At 39.3% G+C, this 25,242-nt stretch overlaps 1 protein-coding gene across 2 annotated transcripts; it reads left to right on the forward strand.

The window, feature by feature from the left end:
- Positions 1 to 327: 327 nt before the first annotated feature.
- Positions 328 to 25,242, forward strand: sec24b (SEC24 homolog B, COPII coat complex component). Of its 2 annotated transcripts, XM_065274631.2 has the most exons (24): positions 328 to 576; positions 2,208 to 2,861; positions 3,292 to 3,438; positions 3,949 to 4,059; positions 6,569 to 6,652; positions 6,728 to 6,885; positions 6,965 to 7,149; positions 8,520 to 8,622; positions 12,365 to 12,491; positions 12,574 to 12,683; positions 12,758 to 12,870; positions 12,956 to 13,074; positions 13,187 to 13,242; positions 13,326 to 13,532; positions 16,814 to 16,937; positions 17,014 to 17,172; positions 19,049 to 19,222; positions 19,357 to 19,467; positions 19,726 to 19,901; positions 21,039 to 21,176; positions 21,886 to 21,990; positions 22,077 to 22,169; positions 23,544 to 23,647; positions 24,276 to 25,242. In XM_065274631.2, exons 1-24 carry the CDS (start codon positions 474 to 476, stop codon positions 24,388 to 24,390), a joined length of 3,576 nt encoding a protein of 1,191 aa, XP_065130703.2. In that variant the 5' UTR covers positions 328 to 473; the 3' UTR covers positions 24,391 to 25,242. The 2 variants fall into 2 exon arrangements, with proteins under 2 accessions (XP_065130703.2, XP_065130711.2); XM_065274639.2 differs by lacking the exon at positions 3,949 to 4,059.

The following is a 25,242-nucleotide window of genomic DNA, read 5'->3' on the forward strand; positions in this document are numbered from 1 at the left end:
GAGTGTTATAGCTGCCCACCCAAAATTCCTGACTAATGTTACCCCCAGTTCAGCAAGCCTAGTACTTGCAATAGTATCCAACTGCTGTTAAAATGACTTTTATGATGTCTGAGTCTAATAAGGTAATTCATATCTACCAAACCAACATTTTCAGCAACTGCATTTTCTTCTTTCTACTATTATTTTTTATAAAAGCTCTTATTTTTAGTTAACCTTTTCTTCTTATTAATTTGATATTTTCTTTCCACTTTTTTTTATATGGTTTTATTATTTAATTCATTTATTTTCCAACTTCTTTTCACACTTTTATTTTGAAGGACGCGTTGCTGTTGATCTCCGCCGTGCGGCCGTTGATCAGATTACCGTCTGTCAGAAACTCCGCTCAGCTGCGGCCAGATTGATGGAGATCCACAACTGGTGACAGCGGTATCGTTTGTGATTTTACACCGCCTAGGATCCAGAACCGGAGAGCGATGTCTGCACCGGGCTACACAAATCCTAACCCGTCCGTGCATAATTACCGCACGAGCTCGACACAAAACGGAGGCGGAGCGGCGACGGTGCCCTGTCAGAACGGTGCGATGAGACCGGAGCTAACAGCTAAAATGTTATGCTAACGCTAAACTAAAAGAAAATCACATTTATTTACAAGAGCCGGATGTTAAGCCTATTACCTACATGCTGAGATGAGATGTTAAGGTCTACTATGCATGTTAAGTTACATGCTAAAGATACGTTGGTTAGCAGGCCTGAGCTAGCGACTAAAGCACCTGCCCATCAGGCTCTTGGGGTGGAGACTTTGCCCTTAAAGGTTCTGTGAGTTAACGTTAGAGGATTTAACGGTTTTTCTGTGCCCATTATTGAAGTCATACAGCTGGATTTTAAGCGTTTTAATCCGTTAAAATGTACTCGGTCCAATACACCTGCAGCGATTAGCGCATTAGCAGCTAACTTAGCTTTGATCCGCTAGTTCCTCTGTTTTTTCTCGTTTTGATAAACATACTTGGTAAAAGTATGTGATTGATTAAGTGTAAACATTAAGCTCTTAATTGTTTGTCATGGTACGTTGGAATTATGCTTGTTTTAATTGGACTTTTCACAGATCTAAGTTAAGCTCGCATATTTTGCTCATATCCTGTGAAAACTGGATTGGTCGCAGTTTATGAAACATGTAATATTTCAAGTGAATATATGTTTAATTATCCTACTTCAACGCATATGCATTACATACTATACAAATTATCGTTTAAGTGTAATATTAAATGATAACGTCAGCTGTTAGTGTTGTATTTTCTAATGTAACAGTTACATTGTTTATTTGCTTAATGCGAGTGTGTCGTGACAGGAGCAAGCTGTAAGATTGTTTTTGGTCATGGTACTAGGGTATCAACAATAGAGTACCATGTAAAATGTGTATACATATGGTAAATCGGGCGATTTCCTAACGGAAGTGAGCTCTTTGAAGGGTGTAGGGGTTTGGATCTCCCTTGGTGGAGTGACCGGCAGACCGATGTTACCTTGACAACGCTGCACGCGCGCATGGAATCCAAGATTCAATTGTTGCATAAAAATATTTTTTTTAATATTTCTTGTTAAATGTTGTTTATTTTTGTCTTATTTCAAACTGATTTGTAGGTGTAGGTCTGCATAACGATTAATCTCAAAAATTGTGTATATAAATACACACAAATACATAATTATTACACTCAATACAGATGGGATGTAAACAAAAAACATTTATTCTGCATCAGATAAGTTGTGAATAGTTGTTATTTAGTCCTACGTTTCGCTGTGCCTGGTGTTTTAACAATCTAAACAATCTCCTACAATCTAAACTAGTGTTCCACCTTTTAACCTCAGATCAATATTGGGTATTATATTTAAATCTATTTCTGGATGTGCCCTTCACGAAGGGATTCAGATGTTCACTTTCATCCCTACAAATAGCCCGTCAAGGGTGCATAAATGCCATTGTGTGCTTCGTTATTCGGTCACTACTAAGGTATCACCATCACTGTTCCATGGTACCATCACAGCATTTCTTTATAAGGAAAATTAAATTTGCTTGGAGCTTAACCTACTATAGTATTTTGGAGACCCATTTGCATAACACCTGTGATTTTCTGAGGAAAGGTGGCTTATCACATTTGAATGACTGTTTGCATGGTGGGCTCACATATCATATTGACAGTGTTGTTTTTTGACAGGTCCAGGACAGACGTACCCTGCTATGCATCCATCATCTAGCTACTACAGTTCTGCGCCACCACAGGCTTACCCCACTATGACGGGACACGGCGCTCCTCTGACTGGTAAAGTCCCAGTTAGTAGCACAGACTATTCTTCAAACTACTACCAGAACAGCTCGGGTACGTCTCCATACCCTGCGACGCCAGGAACGAATTCCCCTGCCCATCATTATTCCACCTCCAACGCCCCTGTGTCCAGTGCACCTTTCCAACAGCCTGTACAGTCATTCCAGCAAGCCATGTCATACGCAATGCCAGCCGGATACTATGGACATCAGTACAGTCACCCCTCACCAGGGCAAACTCAACTTCCCCAGCAGCAGCCCAGCTTGGTACCAGCATCCAGTGGAAACAACCTCGGGGCCCCTTTGTACCCTATCGTGTCTTATCCATCAGCCCCTGGGAACAATCAGTACGGAACGCTGAGATCCTCTCAAACTGCTCCAGGGCAACTACCGGTTTCTACTGTAATGCCTCCACCACATTCCCAGAGTTCTTTGCAACAGTACACTCAAGGGAACGGGGTCGAGGCCACACCCACACCAGCTCATCCAGGCTACGGAGCCCCACCATTCAGCCAAACTGCTACTGTCAATGGCCAATCGAATTCAGGTATGTTCGAATATCTTTGAACTCCTTCAAAGAACACCTAAACACACAAAATCTTGGACATCGTATCACAGACTACTTCAAGACTAGGGTTTTAAAATTCTGGGAATTTTTAAGGTTGGAAACTTTAAATAGTAATTTTCGGGAATATATGGGAATTAACATGAATTTATGGGAATTAATAGGAATAAACTGGGAACTAAAACTTACCTTGCATGCATGTCTGCTTATAACCAAACAAAATGTTTACTTGTGTTTGTATATAATATAGTTTATAAAAAATTCCATATAAAGTTTTCCATTTGAAATATTTCCACTTTTGGAAAACTTCCCATATAAATTTTCTGGAAACTTACAGGAAAGTTTCCGCCACTTTGCAACCCTATTCAAGACAGACTTGCAGTTGATTTTATTTTTCCTGATGTTTTTGTAGTTCAGCCACACTATGACCAAAAACTCCAAAATCCTGTGAGCCATCATTTTGCCGGGGCCCATCCCAGCTCAGAGGCACCTAATAGAGAGAGGCCGCCTTCAGGAACCCCTGGCACATCTGTGCATTCTTCACCACAGCACCATCCAGGTATGAGATTCATTGACAATCATTTATGAGTCTGTCAGTTAATATTTTTTTGTTGCTCTTTTGGTCACTAATTCTGTATGTGAGGTGCTGCATGATTTAGTTGGGTGGTTTTGGGGGGGGGGGCAAACAGTAATCACCGACAATCCTCTGCAAACATAGTTCCGACTCTAAATTCTGGTTGAAACAATCATTGTTGATATATAAAATCATGCCTCATTCTACATCTTTCTCATTGTATGTTACTTCACTCCGAAATATGCTATATTAGAATGGTTAAAGGTTTGTAAGTTTGATTTTATGTTGATCTTAACTTCTGGGCAGACTCAGAGACGACTTCATATTATTCAGCTTTGAAATCCCAAAGGCGTTCTTTGCCTTGTTTGGTTTTGGGTTGTATTTGTGTCTTCCTTATTATGGGATGGGAGCCCCAGTTCAGTTCCAGCTTTCTTTCTGTACTCAACCCCCATGTCTCTCTTTCTCTCTCTCTCTCTGATGGTTGCTGTATTTCAGGTCTCCTGTACGGTGACCGCCGGCTCAATAACGCTGTTAGCTCGGTCCCAGGCGATCACTCCTCATCCAGTTCTGACCGTGATGAAGAGGATGAGGAGGATGAGGAAGCAGGTCTGCTTTCGCTCTTATTCCTCCACCCTCCTCCTGTAATTTGCCGTCTTCATCCCCTCATCTTCCTTTCTAATGTACACAGATGTACACGTCCTGCTGTCTTCAACTGCTCACTTTTAGATTCATGTTTCTTCTCGTTATATTCTTGTCTTCATTCCCATGAACTCTTCAAGTGCCCATCGGGACACACAGAGTCATTGTATTTTTTTTGTGTTTGTTCATCTTCTCTTTCTTAGTTACATCAAGACTCGTGTTCACTCTCTCATACAAGTTTGGAATGGAATATTAACATACGGTTTGCTCTGCAGTGTGTACTTTTTTCGATATGTGAAGCTGTTAGTAACATTGTTTTGGTGGCATGATTTCGTAATGATACATGCAGTTTGGAATTAGTTTTTTAATTAGTTAAAACCGATTCATTGCATGAACATCCATGTGTAAGTAATCCAATTTTTGAAAATGAACGTTGTGTGCATTCAATTTTGGGATACAATACTGTTTCACAGGGTATTCATGCAGGTATGCTCTGCATGAATATATAAGAAGAAAAACTAGTATGAGTAGTATTCCATTCCAACCATACCCACACGCTTTAAGTGTTTTATGCAAAGATTTTACATACTATTACACAAACACTCACTCGTAGCAAATCCATTACCAACAGTTTTACACACAATGGCAGTGTTGTGTGTCTGAGGATCATTACATTTCCACCAGTATTTCCCTGTTCCTTTGTTCACTTCTCATCAACCTCAAGCTCATTCTGGAGCTGAAGTCCAAGTGTTTTTGTTTGAAACTGGTCAAATGTTTATTCCAAAAACACTTCTCACAGAACCAGTTTAATTCTACCGACCAAAAAACTCACATTTACCCTCATACTCAGTCATCACACTTTTCCTGAAAGATGATGAGGGATTTTAAACAGACTACAGTATGGGGTGTTTGTTCACACTATATTGATGAAAAAAACAAACTCAATCACTATTCTGTTACACTAAACTGTGTGCAGTGGAAAAGTCGGAAAAGGTGTGATGCACCTTGACTGACGGCAGGTTTCTGTATGTGAAATGCTGTAAAACTGCTTCAGTCTCTTTTTCTGTTCACCCTTAAATATAAAACCACAATGTCTTGTAAATTACTTTTACATGACCTTTATTATTTAGTCTGTGTTTAAAAAAACTTCTGAATGTTACATCAAAGCTCACCAGCTCATGAAAGTAGAAATATGCCAGGTGAAGTATGTTTACCGTACTTTCCGGACTATAAGCCGCATCGTTAAAAAATGCGTCATTAAGACAAAATAACATAAGTCACAGTGAACTATACGCTGCGTTTATTTAGAAAATTATTTCACAAAATCCAAGCCGAAGAACAGACATTTATGCTGGAAAGGCAAGTTTTTCAAATAAACAATAGCAGACAGAACAGCAGGCTGAAGACATGTTTGTACGTTAAAAGTAATATTATCAGTTATTTAAACGATAAACAATAGCATACAGAACTTACCTGGAAGGTTGAATAGGCTAAATTAACCGAAAAAGACAACTAGCATGAAGTTCGCATACTCGTCATTCCACATGACAGAATCCATTGAATTACATAATTACAGAAGCAGCATATGGCGGACTCTCGCGGCTGTAGACGCAGCACCAGCCAAGTTTACAGTGCGCAGTAAAACGTGTTCATGTTTCACGTTTAAAAAACGCGGTATATTTCACACAATTTACTTATCTGTATACCGCTCTTTTTACTGTCCTAAAAACGGGCTGATGTCTTCCTTGGTCTATAAAGTCCGTAAATACGTATCGAATTCTGATTGTGAAGCTTGTTTAGTGTTGTGATTCCATAGCAGCTTAGCTTGTCGTTAGCTTAGCTTGCCGTTAGCTTAGCTTGCCATTAGCTTAGCTGGCGACTGACGTATTCCTGTGGGTGGAGTTTAGTCAAAAACTGTTTACTGACGTCATTAAAGCCATACTATCCAATGGAAATGCACCAATAGTGAGGTGACCGACTGCACGTCAGTTGACAGCAGCTTAGCCAATACAGTCTCTCTTTTATTGGTTTTAGTAGATGGACTATGGCAGATTAGTATTAGGTTAAGCCCTATTGAGATTTAGCATTATGTGTTCATGCATGCCTTCATTTATGCAAGTCTCTGTTTAGGTCTGTCTACACTGCAGTGAAACACTGGAGTTTTTAAGTGACAACAGAGTCTGCAGCATTTGCGTCTATTCACACCTATTTACATTTTTGCATTGACTTTGTATGTATCTACTTTCGCAAGTTGTTGAATTTGTGTTTGGTGTGTACGCCCTATTACAGTGTTTTCTTACTTGAGTCCTTAGAACCAAACTCTCACACTAATAGGTGGGTCAAAAAAGGTATTCATTTTTCTTTTTGCAAGGTCATCCAAGTGAAGTCAGTGGAAGAAACATTGTGTAGTTCCTGTGTTTGAAATTGGTTGTGCAGAAAGATGAGAAACTTTTTTTGTGTGTGTGAACTCTCACAGGTGGAGACAGCTCATCTACAACCACAGGCAGCGCATCTCCAGTTCCCAACAGTTACGAGTCTCTGGAGGGTGGCAGTTACCCAGGTACAACAGCTGCAAGCAAAATCCCCACATGAATGATTCACTGACACACTTTTAACTTTCACTGTCTTTCGTCAGATCTCCCGGCTCCTCCCACTGCTGCCAAACAGGCTCCGCCCTTTGGCTACAATTATCCAACCGTGCATCCTCCTTACCAGCAAAATACCACCCCCAGAACGGACCCCTCCCCCTCTCATGGCTCGTACAACCAACCGGGGTATCAGCCGTACTCACAGGTCCGTGCTCTGGTGCTTGTTAGACAGATTTCTTTGTGTGTGATTTGTTCCTAAAACTGTTGTCTTGTTGCGTGTGTAGCCTTTCCCATCTCTGTCTGAGCTGTCGTCGGCGTTAGGGGGTCTCAGCGGCGCTCCTGAGCTGGAAGTGGAGGCCCTGAGGCCTGTGAATCTACTTCAGGAGAGGAACATACTTCCTCCAAAACGCACACCTCCACCTGAGCCCAACCTGAGCAGTGATCTCCGCAAGGTCAACTGCAGTCCAGAGTAAGAAAGCTAGGATATGACCATTGTTTTGTATTGGTGTAATGGTCTAGAATTTTCTAGGTTTCTTTACATTCGGGATTGTAAAAATTATGGTTCTGATTTTTTTAAACAGTCCCTCCAGAAAAACTTGATTATGTGATTGCATGATTTAATGCATAAATAATTTTAATATGCCCGACTTTCGCCCCATAAATTGCAGATTTCTGCTCGCAAAATATGTGGGGCTTGCATGATTTCATAATCACCGCATTTTCGTAGCAAAAAGTCACACTTCACACATGCGCAGCCATGTCCCCTGTTTTCACGGGAATGTTAGGAAGTGACGTAATTACGCGACATGAACATCAATGAAAAGCTGCAAACAAAAGCTGTTTTTGCAAGTTCCCGCAATTCTGGCAAGTCCACGCAATTTCATCACATAAAATTGCATAAATATTCTGCATATTCCATCTTATTTTTTAAGAAAACGTGCCACAAGATTAAGGATCTTTGTCTTGATCTTGATCATCAGAGATAACCGTAATAGACTTCATCTCGTGCCAATAAAATTTTGTCATTAATTACTCACCCTCCATAACTGTAAGACCTTTGTGCATCTTTAGAATATAGCTATTCCAATGACATCTTAAATTGTCCATATGACTACTGCAATTCAATGTTCATTTTATGAAGCAACAAGAATACTTTTTGTGCTCAAAGTCAGTCTCCGACGTGTATTCACAAAAGCAGTGCATGTATTCAGCCATTCATGCCTCAGCCATAGACATATTATATTATTTGACTGCTTTATAGTTGTGAGCCCTTAATTCTTTTCCCACCATTGACGAGTTATCTCGTCAATTAAGAGAAAACACTTCCCTGCCAATGATGATTTTTACAGCAGTCCAAATTTCTGCTACTATCCACAAGATGGCACTCAACTTATAAAACACTGAAGCATCCACAAATCCAAAAACAGTAAAAACTCTATGTTTTGATCATTGTTTTAAATCTGATCTTAACAAAAGTCCTTTACAAAAAATGCAATATCTCTGGCGCTGGCACCTTTTATTAAAAACGTTGGGAAGGAAAGTTTTATTGGGGCATCTATGTTTTTTATTTCTATGGCTGTCATTTAAAACACATGCACGTGCTGCTTTTGTGTATACACGTTTGAGACTGACTTGATAAGCATGATTCTGTTTGATTCTGGGGTGAACTAATGCTTTAAGTTAAAAATATCTGATGAACTGTTTCATCCTTAAGTGTGTTTGTAACAGTGGAAGCTTGTGGTTTGACAGTACAGGTGCAAACAGACATACAGTTGGGTATTTTTTTATTGTGGATTTTCTTACAGTTTCTCTCTCTCTCTCTCTCTGTCTTTCTCACAGCACATTTTGCTGTACTCTCACTAACATTCCCCAGACTCAAGCTCTGTTGAATAAAGCCCGTCTCCCTCTTGGACTACTGCTGCATCCCTTTAGAGATCTAACGGTAGGAGTCAAGCTGAGCACCAGCACTATTTGGAAGGGACAAATCATGATCGAAACGTTTTTTTTTTTACATGACATGGGTCTGATTAAAGATATAAGACAAAAAGTGTCATGAACTAATATTGAACACATTTGTTCTTTCACTTTTATGTACTTGATGATTTTAACTAAGACTGCAACTAATGATTATTTTCAGAATCGATTAATCGGGTGATTATTTTTCGATTAATTGACTAATCTGATAAAAAACTAAATATTTACTCAATTAGATTTTTCACTTATAGCTAAATAAGGCACTAAAGGACCCTAATAGCAATATGCTCTGTGGTGGATCCGTACCGGGTCTGCGCCGAAGTTGGCAACTCTGGTCTGGATCCGTTGTGGTGTTTATTGCTATCAGGGGAGGGTGTTTATATGTAGAAGTGTACTTTTAAAAGTTCAGAGTTTCTTTTGGATTTTCATTTTTTAAGCCTAAAATAAAAGCGTTAGTGCAGCTTTTAAATAGTAAAACATCTTTACATGTAAAAATAATAATAATAAACAAAACACATTGGGGTGGTTTCTTGGACAGAGTTTATCCTAGTCCCACACTAAAATGCCTGTTTAAGTTGCCTTTATTTAAAAACATCTTGCACTTAACACATGTCAGTGCCATTGTTTTGTCTCAAGATGCACACCAGTTATTTCTTTTTGTAGGTATGTTTGTATATGTCTCTCTATAACTAAGGCCTAATCCTGGTTTAATCTAAAACTCTGTCTGGGAAACTGACTCATGGAGTCCACAGGGATGTGCTGGTGAATAAATTTAGCAAAACAGGTTAATAAACTTATTTTAATCTTCAACTTTAGATTTTGATAAGGATAAACATTATTCATCATTATTAACAAACTACATAATCCATATGATATGAAAGTGATATAGCCTACAGTGTTGCATCATTAGCATAATAAAAATTTGGATGACTTTAAATGGTCATTCCAAATTAGTCCAAAAGCTTCCCAATGACTTTTCACAGCCCAAATACCAACAATTTATGAACCAAATCCCTGACAATGAATTTCATAATCATTAGGGATGCACCAAATATTCGGCCACCGAAATATTTTAGCTAAATGACTTTTATCACCGAAACAATACGGCCGAAATGTTGTGATGACGCAAACAGAAACCGCAACCTGCACGTGATTGTCTAAAGCAAGTGTGGACGTATTTAACCACAAAAAGGCACTAAAGTAAGCAGTTGTCTGTACGCACGGACGCACATTCGGTTGAATGTGTCCAGTCCAGCTCCAGTATGCCCTTCAAAGGTCAGAACTTTTGATGTGTAAACTTTAGAGAGAATTTGGCTACTGTTTCTCATACTGTAGTCCATTAACATACATTTGGCGAATAAAACAATGAAAAACAACTTAACGTTTTTATGTGGAGCAACTTTTTTTGTTGTGCCATTTGGAATTCGCCCTCTCAATAGTGCATACACGGAAAGACGCGTTTCAAAAAGCAAGCGAACATAAAATCTTTCTGTTATTGACAGGGCCCATTCAAACAAAATCAACTCCACAGTATTCTTTTTTTCTAATAAAAACATTTGTTTATGTCTTAAGTGTATGTATAGATTACAGCCAGAAACCAGTCTGTGCTCATTTGGTCTTAAAGGGACAGTTACCTCAATTAACCTACTTAAGTCAGTGTCAAGACAAAGAGAAAATCACTTCTGTAGCTTCAATAATAATAATAATTATATTTAATTTATACAATAAAGATAGTGTTATGATTCATTTAATTCTATTTCTGTACCTTATGCTAATTTCAGACTTAACTTAATGTGCAACTTTGTTCTTTTTTATAAATGTTTGCAGTTTCTTTATTTTTTATTAGATTTTTCCCACCCCTTGAAAAAAATGTTTGCTGATCCGAAAAATAATCAGATGCGTGCCTCAAAAACCGTAATGTGATCCGAACCGTGAGTTTTGTGATCTGTCACACCCCTAGTGAAGTTAGTACACAGTGATAGCCATAAATGCAATGATACTAATAATTGCCATAATTTCTCTTGGTTTTTCTGGTTTCCGGTTTCGGCCAAGAACTTTAATTTCGGTGCATCCTTAATAGAGCCCGACCGATTTATCATTTTGCCAATTTTATCGGCCGATATGAGCCTGTCGCATATATATCTGTATCGGCGTATAAGCCGCAGATATGAAGCCGATATGAACGTTCCTTACAGAAGACATTAAATGCTTTTGAAAGATTTAAGTACATGTTTGTCCAGCAGAGTGCGCCCTACTGGTTGCTAATGGTGACCCAGGCCACTCACTGTAGTGACACCAGCCAATCCCCACCCCCTTCACTTCAGTCAGTTCCTCAGTTCAGGTGGTGGCAGTCACGCGGTTTCTTTACAACATTTTACACCTGGTATTAAGACGCGCTTTGGTCGATTGGATTATAAGTGTACGAGAGAGACACATTCCGGTTTACATTTGGTGTTTTAAATCCGTCTCTTTTTTCCACTTGCGAGTTGTTTAAAACGCAAGCGGAAGAAATGACGCGAGGCGGAGAAAGGACGCGCTTTAACTGCCGCACAGTCTGTGGGAGTAACATTACATCTGCTTGTGCTGTTACTGAACATGCTCATTTCAAAGCAATTGATTAAATAAGCTCGCGCAACTTTACACCCTCGTTAAATTAAAGAGGCGGAGAGAAGACGCTTTAGTTTTATAAAAGTTTAAAGTACCGGCAGAACACTGTGGGTTCGCGTCATAAAAACGTTGTGCAGTACATTAAACATAAGCCTACATCAGTATGTTGTCAGTAAAGTATTGTCGTCTTAACAGTAAGTTTCTACTTAATTTGTGAAGTACATAACTTACTGTAAAGCAAATAAACAATGACTTTATAAGTTTCCATTTTCAAAATAAGCCCAATATAACATTCTCGTCAAAACTGACAATGATTTAAAGGGATACTTCACCGATTTAGCATTCAGCTTTGTATCTGTAGAAACCCGGCAGTATTACTGAATGACCATGTTTCCCTCCCTCATTTCCCCCTGAGAGGAGAGATATCTGCATTTTGGTTCTGCAAAAAAGTCCTCCGATGATGTAATATGACGATTTTTGCATCATCGGAGGACTTTTTTGCAGAACCAAAATGCAGATATCTCTCCTCTCAGGGGGAAATGAGGGAGGGAAACATGGTCATTCAGTAATACTGCCGGGTTTCTACAGATACAAAGCTGAATGCTAAATCGGTGAAGTATCCCTTTAAGTTATATGTATTTTGTTTTGTTTGTGTTTTAAAGTTATTTATAATAAGTCAAGTTTACTGTTTTGTGCACTTATATCAGAATCATTTTGGATAATAAAGTTTATTGTTAACTTGTAAAACACACCTGCCTATATTACATATCTTTGTCACGTCATTTTAAGTGTTTGATCACCACATTTGTGAGTGATCATTGCAAAAAAAGTATTTATATATAGTATATTCTGTTAATGTATATAGTGTATTATATGTACAGTAGCCTGCTGTAGTATAATATACTGTAGTATATGTGTACTGTACTATAACATACACATAAAGAATATCGGCCGATATATCGTTATCTGTGTTTTTTTTACTCCCTAATATCTGTATCGGCATCGGCCCCAAAAAATGCATATCGGTCGGGCTCTTATCCTTAATAATCGTTTATTTTGAATTTTAAATCACACTTTGTCTCTCTCGCTCTCTCTCACTACAGCAATTACCGGTCATCACCTCAAACACTATAGTTCGCTGTCGCTCATGTCGGACATACATAAACCCTTTCGTGTCGTTTCTGGATCAGCGCAGGTGGAAGTGTAATCTGTGTTACAGAGTCAATGATGGTAAGATCCTCTTCTCTTGTGCTGGGGTATATTTTAGTGTGATGATGATGATCTGTTCTGACATCTGTTTGTCTTTTATCAGTTCCTGAGGAGTTCATGTATAATCCTGTAACCCGTTCATACGGTGAACCTCACAAGAGACCTGAGGTGCAGAATTCCACCGTAGAGTTCATTGCCTCCTCGGATTATATGGTGAGCAAACGTGTGTCCAAGCTTAAATCTTACATTGCACTCGTACTTTACAGATGTTTTCTCTTTGTCCGTAGCTGCGGCCTCCTCAGCCTGCTGTGTACCTGTTTGTGTTGGATGTATCCCATAATGCAGTGGAGTCAGGCTACCTGAATGTCTTCTGTCAGTCATTACTAGACAACCTAGAGAAGTGAGCTATTATTCTTGAGTTGATTCAGATGCCCATGTTTATAAGCATCAAGCATCTTTAATATGTGAGTGCATGTCTTTTTCAGATTGCCGGGGGATACACGTACACGAGTTGGGTTTTTGACGTTTGACAGCACCGTCCACTTTTACAACCTGCAGGAGGGTCTGTCTCAGCCTCAGATGCTGGTGGTCTCTGATATTGACGGTAATTTTGTGTCTTATTTATGGGCAGTATTTTTATAATAGCAAATATAAAAGTAAATTAAGAATTGATCTCAGGTGTGTTTATCTGAAGTGTTTCTGTTTTTTCTGTTAAGATATTTTCATCCCAACACATGACAGTCTGCTGGTGAACCTCAAAGAGAGTAAAGAGGTATGAATCTCGCGAGTATTTCTCTGATATGTTAAGATGACCCTGCAGCTGTGTAATCTTTAACTCTGTGTTTATGTGTACAGCTGGTGAAGGATCTCTTAAACTCTCTGCCGGGGATGTTTACACACTCGCGTGAGACTCAGAGCGCACTGGGTCCGGCTCTACAGGCCGCCTATAAACTCATGTCCCCGACAGGAGGCAGAGTGTCCGTGTTTCAGACGCAGCTGCCCACAGTCGGTGCCGGACTCCTGCAGTCACGTGAAGACCCCAGTCTCAGGTCCAGCACTAAGGTGAAACATCTTTACACTGCTGGACTGTTGACTAATGCTGCATTCACACTAGCCATGATATAGGCGTCAAGCGTGAGTGATTTAAATGTTAAGTCAATTTAAAGACTCGTTTATGCGCTTCTGGAGGTTTCGCAGCTCGAAAGAGTCCACCTCATTTGCGCGTCTAGTTCGCGAGTTCAAAAATCTGAACTTAGGGGGAAAAACATGCCGCGTTAACCAATCAGGAGCTTGCTCTAGTAGTGACATGATTACAGGAAGCGAGCCGAGTTGCAGAAGCCCCTCCCATGACGCAATTTAAAGCGTGAATGTCTCGAATGACTAGAATTTCATGCGCAAATGAAGCGAGTACACTCAAAATGTTCAAGCGTCCAACTACGCACGGTAGACACGAATTTGACGTTTCAAATGCTTCTGGTGTGAACCCACAGTAACAGTGTAGATTCTGGTCCACATTACAGCTGGAAACCGGTCGGACTTGTAACCCAACAGTTTCTAGTTCGAGTCTCACGGCCGGCACGTTGCAACCGTGGTGCCCTTGAGCAAGACACCTAAACCCAAATTTTTTGTGTGTGTGTTCATGACTTGTAGTGCGTGTGTTCACTACTCACAGGGATGGGTTAAATGTAGAGGTCACATTTCGATTATGCGTTGGATACTTGACAAGTATGTCACTGTCACTTTCACTTATGTCAGACAAATCTTACAGCCATAATATATATACATAATTGTTCTTAAATTTATACATGTGTGTGTGTGTATTTATATATGGATAATAATTACACAAAATGCACACACAAATCTGTTATGCAAACGCAAACTTTTATTTGATCAATTTTAACTTATTTCATTAATTGCTCTGAAATATCAGAGAAAGCTCTTACATGTACAAAACTCTGAAGCATTTAGCATTTTACTAACAACACAAGCAGCGAACTCTGACCTGTTATTAGTTTGTGTCAATTTAAACCTGTCATTTCTCCCACACGTGTTTAAATAAAAAGCAAAGGAACTCGCCCACAGACCACCCCCTCAAAGTAATCAGGACAGAAGCGGTCAAAGTGGACAAAAGAGATGAATTAAAATACCCGGTGTAAACATGTATGTGTCTCTCTTGTCTACTTGTGATCCGATTGAACGCAAAACGCATTTAAATGGCAGGTATAAACAGCCCCAGAGATCCACTCAGTGATTGGACTATGAAAAGACATTCAGAAAGTTGCATACTTAAAACCTATCATACAGATGGACAGACCAAGTCCTTAGATATTAACAGATTTATACAGGTAATCGTTTTTCAAAAGGCTCACAAGTCACATGCAGTGTTTCCTCTAGGATTTTTTTCAGCTGTGGCGGCAGGGGGCGCCCATGATGATTATAAATGTAAAAAAAATTTAATGTAGAATATAGGCTACAGTAAACTAACATGTATTTTTTTATAATTTTCACGCTGTCATTTACTTTTCCTTATATTTATAGCATATTGCTTTTCTATGTTTGATCTAAACTGTATTTTCTTAAAAAAACGTTACACAGCTACGTACGTAGTTCGGATATTTCATTGTAGTTTTAATGTAGTGTGCATTGCAAGTTCGTCCTCGTGTTTAGCGTACAGAGCTGTTACAAAGTCATGCAGTCCTGTTTGATAATCCGCACCGCTGTGATTGACAGAACAACCGACCAGTTATCCGACATCAGCAGCAATTTTATTTCACACCCGTACCATTTGACATAAAGACTGTGACCCCGAGCCGGTCACACCGCAAATCGCGCAGTTAAATATAAACCTTTACCGGTCTTCAGACAGATCTTAAACACAAATAAGCACGGGACATTTAAAAACGAGTCGAATTTTGGTCTTGGATGTTAGACCCGCATTTTACTCTTGTCTATTGAGTCCCTACCTGCATCTACAACACAAATGACACGCGAATAGCCTATTACACCCGTTAGATCAAATATTATGCGGTTTACCCGCGGGTAACCCGACCCTGCTGTTTCGTCTGAAAACAGATAAAACAGTCTCACCGTCTGCCTCAAGTTTCTATTACCAACGTTCTTCTCTTCCACGGGAATAATGTAAGTTTCCTTACAAACAGATTCGACTATTAATGTCTTGCAGTCGCATATAAGTAGTATTCAGTATTTAGCCTTTTGTTTTTGGACAAATATCTTATCATTTAATGTGAAACTTTGTAAGTGTCGATCTAAAGCACAGACGATTGACTGACAGCTGAGTGGTTAGCAGTGCGCTGCGCTTATAGCCTATACTGAATAACTAATGGCCCGATAAGTTGATAATATGAGTACAGTGATTCCAAATGAATGTCCAAAAAACTCGTAATATGTTAAATCAAAAGTTTAATAGTGTCTTTTCTCGCAGCCCTGCGCTGTGTTGGTGTAGATATGCGCCGGTGAACATCATATGCGTGATGACCTTGCAGCTTAAATTACCCTAAATTTATAGTCATAAAGATAAAAGTAAAACAACATTCGAAACTTCAAATGATGTATTTTTATTTGTGTAAACTCACAATAAGGAGAAAACCTTGTGCTTATTTATAATCATTAAAAACATGACGTGCTTTCTGCTGGTTTGGTTTTAGAGCGCGTCACAAAAAAAGAACAGACACTCAAATATTTTTTTATTCGTTTTGTCAATTTAATAATTATTTAAGTGCAAAATATTTCGTATAGGCTTATTTATTTAATTATTATTTCTCAAACAGAGACGTAGCTTAATAATCCTCTGTTGATTTAAATCTATTTGTGCATGAAACTAAACCAATGGAGGAAATTATGATATTTTAGGACATTTATTTATAAATGAGCGAACAACGCAAATCCGGAAAGGAATTTATTTCTAGACAGCCAGTCTCGCAGAGCGGACATTTCGGTAGCTTTTTTGCGAGCTGCCGCTGTGGGTTTTGTCTAGAAGGGATACAGCAAATGCCGAAAAGTTAAGGATTAGATTTGGAGGTAGGATTATTAGGATGAAAACAGCGGTTCTGGCTAAATTAGATACAAATACATCCTACAATCGTGTGAAATTTTGTGTTTAGAGTTGGGTTTGGTTAAAGGATTAGGATAAAACAGTGCTCATCCAACGAGATTTCGTTTGCTGTATCCCTTCTATCCACAACCGCAGGCGTGGCGGGGATGTTTTAGGAGTGGCGGGCCGCCACGGTTGAATGTATATAGCGGAAACACTGCACATGTATCTTAAAGCTTTATTTGCTGTGACTGTAGTTTTGATAATGTAATGATGGTTGGTTTGTGTTCAGAATGTCCAACACTTGGGTCCTGCTACAGACTTCTATAAGAAACTTGCATTGGATTGTTCTGGTCAGCAGATCGGAGTGGATTTATTCTTACTAAGCGCTCAGTATTCAGACCTGGCTTCTTTAGGTACGTACACCGACACACAGACGTAATTTCACCTGTGCTCTTACATGAGATGAGAATCTGTTTCTCTGTTGTGCAGCGTGCGTTTCCAAATATTCAGCCGGCAGCATTTTCTACTTCCCGGCCTTCCATCACATTCACAATCCTGCACAGAAACAGAAATTCCAGAAAGATCTCCAGCGCTACCTCACCAGAAAGATCGGATTCGAAGCTGTCATGCGGATTAGGTGCACCAAAGGTAATTCTCCCAACGAGCATATCCTGGACCATGTTTGTTGTGATTGACGTTTCTTTGACAGTAGGTCTGTTTACATGCAACCAAATAATCTGTTTGTAATCGTATTGGTGGCTCAATCAAATTGAAAAGCCTTCATGTAAACACCTTAATCAATACATTTGAGGTTGATCGGATGCAAATTCCAATCGTATTGAAGGGAATGTAGTCCGCTCTGTGATCCGATCATCAGAAGAAACTATGCATGTAAACGCGTAAATCTTTGTTTTTTTTTCAATCAGATGCAAAAATACCTTGTGCACATGTGCTGAAGAATTGTGCTTAAGTTCACGTCTTTTATTTACCTCTTATTTACGTATCACATGATTCTGGTCACAGAACATGCTATAAATCAACCTGCATTATAAATGCAGTGTTTCCCACAGGATTTTGAGGAGACTGTGGTGGTGATGACGTCACCCGCTTATTAGCATATATGTGACGTCATCATGTTGTGTTTGAGTTTGATCTAGTGTTGGCACCTGAAATATGTTTCACTTCTACTCTTTGATCTGTATCTGTATTTGATCTGTATTATATATCAAATTATATTTTAAGCCGAATTAAGCTGTTTTAAATGGTGAAATTAAAATGTAAATGGGAATCATGAAAATTCTATTTGTGGGGGCCAGTGTTGATTCTGTGGTGGGCCACCACAAATAAATCAATGTATGGGAAACACGAAATGTAATGGGCTGTACATTCTGCAGCGTTTTTCATAACATTACATAAAGCAATAAAATAGCGAAAACGTCTTAAGAACAACTTTGACTTTGTACATTTATCCAGTGATGAAGTGTGAGCTTGACCAGAGATCCTGTGCACTGCGTTGCCAAGTTTTTTTTTTTTGTGGAGTTCAGATTTTGGCTACTTTTAAACTGTTTTCACAAGTTGATTTTTTTTTCTGTGGATTAAAGGAATATTCCATTTTCTTAAAAGAAAAATCCAGATAATTTCCTCACCACCATGTCATCCAAAACGTTGATGTCTTTCTTTGTTCAGTCGAGAAGAAATTATGTTTTTTGAGGAAAACATTGCAGGATTTTTCTCATTTTAATGGACTTTAATAAAGCCCAACATTTAATACTTATCTCAACACGTAACAGTTTTTTTCAACGGAGTTTCAAAGGACTACAAACGATCCCAAACGAGGCATAAGGGTCTTATCTATCGAAACGATTGTCATTTTTGATAAGAAAAATAAAAAATATACACTTTTAAACCACAACTTCTCGTCTAGATCAGGTCGTGATGCGTGATGTGACCCCACACAATACGTCATGACGTCAAGAGGTCACAGAAGACGAACGCGAAACTCCGCCCCAGTGTTTACAAATGTGTTGAAAGAGGACCGTTCCTACGTTGTTGTATGTCAACTGATACTAATTAATGTCTTTGTGTCAGTTTATTGTTTACAATGGTCCGCAAATGTGCGTTTTATATATGTAACACGTGTCACTACGTCACTACGCATTTACGTTAGGTCACGCAGGAAAGGACCTAGACAAGAAGTTGTGGTTTAAAAGAGCATATTTTTATTTTTATTGTCAAAAATGACAATCGTTTCGCTAGATAAGACCCTTATGCCTCGTTTGGGATCGTTAATAGTCCTTTGAAACTCCGTTGAAAAAAACTGTTAAGTGTTGAGTTAAGTATTAAATGTTGGGCTCTATTAAAGTCCATACTTTTGAGCTAGTTTTGAATGTCCCTGGGGCTGATTATGATAAACAAATCTGGCAACTCTGACAATGCGCATTAAACATAACCTTTGACGACATCTCTCTTTAAAGATTGTTTGGACATCCATTTTAAGTGACTCTTTTTTCTGATTGGTTGATAGGTTTGTCCATCCACACTTTCCATGGGAACTTCTTTGTGCGCTCCACTGATTTGCTGTCCCTGGCCAATGTGAATCCAGACTCTGGTTTTGCTGTACAGATGTCTATCGAGGAGAGTTTAGCAGACACGTCGCTTGTGTGTTTTCAGGCGGCTCTTCTTTATACATCCAGCAAAGGTAAACGTGTGCGCACGCAAACCCCAGTTTTACTTCACTTCGATTAGTTGTTTCTTTTAATCTCATCATTAATGCGTTTCATTGTGATTGATTGATTGACGTTTTCTTATTGGTGTTTAATGGATGATTGACAGGTAAACGACGAATCAGAGTACACACGCTATGTCTGCCTGTGGTCAGTCAGTTGAGTGACGTGTTTGCTGGTGCAGATATCCGGGCGATCACATGCCTGCTGGCCAACATGGGTAAGTGGAACAACACACGACAGCCGGCATTGACAGTTACTGTTTTGAGCATCATGTTGTCAATATTCTTTGCACATTTTTTTTCCTGAAACATCAAAGGCTGTGAAATTCTTCCAAAAAAATCTGTATAATTTAGCCAAATATTTCACAAGCACTATTTTAAAAAGCTTTTCTTTTTTGAATTTTTCATATTGTTAATTCTATCTCTATCTATCTTTCTTTCTTTCTTTTTTTCTGTCTTTCTTTCTCTCTCTGCAGCTATTGATCGCTCTATCTCCTCCAGTTTGTGTGATGCGAGAGACGCATTAGTAAATGCAGTGGTGGATTGTTTATCAGCGTATCGTGCTAACGGCTCAAACATTCAGCCCTCTGGACTGATCGCACCTGCTGCCCTACGTCTCTTCCCTCTATATGTGCTGGCTCTGCTTAAACAGGTGGGGGCGCTTTACACACACACACACACACACACACACACACACACACACACACACACACACCCATCAGTTCAGAGTTATAATCAGGGTTTTTTTTGTAAGATATTGTGATAAATATCACAATAAATTGCATTTCCGTATTGCACTATTAACGATTCTACAATATTTGACAATATTTATATTTGGCATGAACTCATTGTCATGTCTCAACTAAATACCACTTAAAGGGATAGTTCGGCCAAAAATGATATTAAACCCATGATTTACTCACCCCCAAGCTGTCCGAGTTGCATATGTCCATCGTTTTTCAAACAAACACATTTTTGGATATTTTAGAAAATGTTTTAGATCTTTCAGTTGATTAAATGTAATGTTACGGGGTCCACCCATAGTCCACGACCTTCAAGTCCAAAAAAAGTGCGTCCATCCTTCACAAATTAAATCCAAACGGCTCCAGGATGATAAACAAAGGTCTTCTGATGGTAATCCGCACGGTGTATTTATAGAAATATCCATATTTAAAACTTTATAAACTAAAATAAATACCTTCCGGTAGCGCCGCCATCTTAGTCACGTCCACATTCAGGATGAGAGCTTACGCAGCGTACGGAGGCTACTCTGCTGCTGCTCTGTGCCCCCGCCCTCCGAATTTGTCATACGTCACTAAGAAAAGTGCGTACACTACGCTAATACTCTCTAGGAGTCTAAGATGGCGACGCTACCGGAAGGTAGTCAATTACGTTAATAAAGTTTTAAATATGGATATTTCTACAACAACACCGCTCGGATTACCCTCAGAAGACCTTTGTTTATCATCCTGGAGTCGTTTGGATTTAATTTGTGAAGGATGGACGCACTTTTTTTGGACTTGAAGGTCGTGGACTATGGGTGGACCCCATAACATTACATTTAATCAACTGAAAGATCTAAAATATTTTATAAAATATCCGAAAATGTGTTTGTCTGAAAAACAATGGACATATGCAACTCGGACAGCTTGGGGGTGAGTAAATCATGGGTTTAATATCGTTTTTGGCCGAACTATCCCTTTAAACACTTGAAAGACTTGTTTAAAACAGTTATAGGTGTGTGATTTTTAGTCTGGTTTTAAATGAGGTTGTGTGTTCTGTCCTGCAGAAAGCCCTGCGCACCGGTACCAGCACCCGTCTGGATGAACGGGTGTTCGCCATGTGTGAGTTTAAGAGTCAACCGCTAAATCAGATCATGCGCATGGTTTATCCTGACTTGTACAGAATCGACAACATGACTGAACAGGTAACTCAGGACAATACAGGTGTGCTTTGTTTAACAGGACAAAGTTGTAGGTAGGGATGGGCACGTGTAATCAATTGCTTGAGTACTCAAACGTGAAAACGATGATCGTGTGGGTTTATTTACTTTTTATGTGTTATTTGTGGTTACAGCGGCATTTTCATATCTGGTTAGCGTTACAGCACATGTGGTAGTAAACACTGGGTGCGTGTTTGACGTCCTATTAAAGTTTGATTAATTGTAGCACTTAATCTTTTTCTAAACATTTTGTTTTTATAGTTTGTCAGATATTGTTACGTATTATCAAAGGATTAGCAAGCAATACATTGATTATTGGAGAATTGCTGCACCAATTCCCACCCATAATCCATATCGATGTATTGTTAGACCCCTACTCATTACTTGGCAGTTGTTTCTCAAGAGCCCTGGCCCTTTAATTCATGAGCTCTAGAAAGAAACAAGCATGCATAAAAGTACTGAATAAGAACTGCTGAAAATGAATACCTTGAATGCACTGTACGTCACTGTGGATACAAGTGTAAATGCATCTAAATAGAATAGATGCCTTGAAGGACCAACCTATATTGGGGACGGTTCAGATTTTTGTGATATTACTTGAATTAGATCTGACTTTCAAATCAGTAGTCCAGTATTTTATATAATCAGTTTGTTATAAATAACTGAAGAATATTGTGTGTTGTGTTTCCTCTAGGGGGCGCTGAACGTGAATGATTCTGTGATTCCTCAGCCACCGTTACTGCAGCTCACGGCAGAGAAGCTCACTAGAGAGGGAGCGTTTCTCATGGACTGTGGCAATGTAATGAACGTCTGTACTAAACCTCTGACCTTCTCAGTAAACTTCTGTACAGCTCTCAACTCTCTTTCATTCTCTTTGTCCTGTAGGTGATGTATTTGTGGGTGGGCAAATGTTGTAATGAGATGTTTGTACGTGATGTCCTGGGCTACCCCGACTATGCATCCATACCCTCCAACATGGTGAGTGTGTGTACGCAGTATTTCTCATCCTTTGCTGCTCAAAAGTTCTTAAAACAGTGTTCCCACGGGTCCTTGAAAGTTTGTGAATCTGGGGGAAATGTCAAGGCCCTGGGAAGTTTTTGAAAATATACAAACATAGATACAGGTCATTGAAAGTGCTTGAATCTATTTCATGCAAGAAGTTTTCTGGAAAAAAATCCATATTATTCCCTGTGTAATGTAGGACAATATCATAAAAATTCTAGACTTTTTAAGCACACGTGTTAAACTCATCACTTTAAATGCTTATATCTTCTGTATGCAAATGTTGATTCATACCAAAATGCTTTTTTGCATATTTTTGTTTGACACATGAAAACATCTCGGGTTACATATGTAACTGTTGTTCCCTGAGAAGGAACGAGACGCTGTGTCTCCCTTGCCATACTTCCTGCGTCCCTGTAACGCCGTCTTTGGCAATATTTTAGATAGCGATATACTTTTTGGCTCCTGCGTCACCCTGTCTTTGTCGTTAAGCCTCACCATTGGTTGAATTTGATATACACATTCAGATGCACTTACCCCTGGAAGCGTCCCCAAAGTGTCACTGCAGTGACGCAGCGCAAGTTCCCTCTAAAGGGAACTGTAACAATGTATCTTAAGAGGTAACACGATGTAACCTTGCTCTCACTTGAAATGTGTCCCCACATTTAGTCCTTGAATTTGAGGGTACTGGACCTGGAAAGTCCTTGAAAGGTCCTTGAATTTTAAGTTCACTAAGGTGTGGGAACACTGTTAAAACAGTTCTTAAAGTATATAAAGGATTATATTTGATGTACTTTAAATCTTACATTCACAAACAAAGCTTGTACATCACAATCGAGGGTCGACCTTCCAGTCTCTTGTGATTCCAACACAGGAGTGACTTTTTCCGAAGTGCAATTAATTCACTGGTCTCTAAAGACTGGCTCCAAAAGGATATCGAACCCATAGACCCCCCCTTGTTAAAATGCCGAAAATAGAAATAGAAGTGTTTTTGGTCTATATAGCATATTTTTCCCTTCACGACATGTGAAGGGGCGTGGCCACTTGAGTGACAAGTGTATTGAGCCAGGCAAGCTAGCTCATTACACTTGAGGCAAGTGTGGTTTCAGCAACAAGGCACCTCAGCTCCACCCACGTTCCGCCTCTTTGCCCAATTTTGGTTATCCGAGAGTGACACGCTGCCAAGATGGTGGCAGCAGGCTCCACCCACTTTAGTCTTCAGAAAAGGCTTTCCCATCGATTAAGTTTATCTCAAAGCAGCAGACTTGAAACCTTTATATTGTTTCTAACAAGTAACGGATACGTGTTGGAGAAAGATGATAACCAATTGTTTTTTGTGTGGTTTTGCAGACACAAATTCCAGATTTGCAGACGGTGTATTCAGAGAGGACTCGAGCGTTCGTTTCTTGGCTCCTGGAGTCTAGAAGCTTCCATCCTGCTTTTTATGTCATCAAGTACGTCTGCTCTTAGTGTTCAACTATTGTCTCTTTATCCCTCCCTCTCTCTCTCTCTCTCCCTGTTATTCATAACTTTTGTTAATGTGGGAGGATTGTGTGTTTTTATATCTCCTCTCACAGTGGGAGTTGTTGCATTCCTCATTGTTTTTAGATCATTGTACTGTTGTGAAAACATTTCTCTCAACTTCAACATGTTTTAAAGAAAACATGCCATCTTACCGCAACATAAATATCCCTTGGCTTACGTATGTGGAGTAGAGGTCTTCAAGGGTCCACTTGAAACCCGAGGTCTGACCCGATTACCAAGTGGGTTCAGGGTCTAAAAGTATAACGTGTGCCTTGGACACAGGTCGGGTATAATGTAAGGGGGCATGCAGTCTCTGGTTAAAAAAAAGATTTATGCATGTGGGGTTCAGGTAGTGATTCGGGTCGGGATAAATTTTTTTTTAGACCCGAGAAGACCTCTACTTATGGAGTCGTTTTAAAGCATTGAGTTACTTGCACACAAAATCATCAGTGTCACTAGTGACACATACAAACCAGTAGTATTGTACGCTTCAACAATTCAGCAAATTTGATGCATTATTAGTTGTGACAAATATAAACTTGTTTCTCTTCTCTACAGGGATGACGAGTCTATCAAGAGGAGTTTTTTCCAGCATATGGTAGAGGATCGCACTGAATCGGCATTCTCTTATTATGAGTTCTTGCTCCACGTTCAGCAGCAGATGTCCAAGTAGAACCGGAGAACCCACAGGATTATGTCTGGCGTCTGTTTCACGGCCCAACTTGGATTGGACCGCAGAGAGGCATGAGATACCCCACTGGCCAATCACAACCCGTGGTTCCTGTATGTGCGTGTGTGGGGAGCTTGCTTAAAGACAATTTAGTATATAAGATGTTAAGTGAACGAATGAATATATGACTGTTACAACAACAAAGTTGTAATGCGGCGGACAAAGAATAGCAGTAGAGCGGATTGCACATAGAGACACAGTGAACAAGCTGTCAGTCATTTCTGTGTTCATTGTTAATCACTGGAGTCAGACACAGTGGATTTTAAAGTCACTGAATAATGTTTTTCCTGTTGCATTACTTTTGCTCTTTACATTTCACATTGTGTTGTTGTATTTGTTTCATTTGTAGAATCACAGTGAGTGTATATTTGTAGCTTTTTAATACATTCACATTTAATACACTCAGAGCTCCATGATGCTTTTTGATTTCACCATCACGTCCGCTTGCTTTTTTCATGTTTTCAGTTTCTCCCATTTGCTTTTGTCCTTTTCCTTCCCTCTTGTCCTTTTCATTTCCTGATCTTTAATGTGAGTTGTAAAACGTTGTCTGTTGCAGTGGTGCATCTGTTTTGCATCATTTCAACATTGGCTCCTCATATTTTCTCTTCTGTTGTCTCAACTGCTCCAAACTGTTGTTTAATGAAGCTATGATGTTCCTCGCTGACAGCTCGATGTTTTCTTTGAAAGAACAAATCAGGCCAACAGATGTCGCTATCCACTTTGTAACCCTCAACGAAATATTTTAATGTGCTATAATTTATGACAAGCTTATTGAATTAAATGAAATAATTCTTG

The sequence above is a fragment of the Paramisgurnus dabryanus genome, chromosome 16 (genome assembly GCF_030506205.2).
Source record: "Paramisgurnus dabryanus chromosome 16, PD_genome_1.1, whole genome shotgun sequence".
Classification (NCBI taxonomy): Eukaryota; Metazoa; Chordata; class Actinopteri; order Cypriniformes; family Cobitidae; genus Paramisgurnus; species Paramisgurnus dabryanus.

Bases quoted from the DNA above. Each gene is read 5' to 3' on its own strand.
- sec24b (XM_065274631.2), top strand. From the start codon at position 474: ATGTCTGCACCGGGCTACACAAATCCTAACCCGTCCGTGCATAATTAC. The intron at 12,492-12,573 runs GTAAGATCCTCT...GTCTTTTATCAG, and splicing joins GTGTTACAGAGTCAATGATG to TTCCTGAGGAGTTCATGTAT. The intron at 17,173-19,048 runs GTAATTCTCCCA...ATTGGTTGATAG, and splicing joins GCGGATTAGGTGCACCAAAG to GTTTGTCCATCCACACTTTC.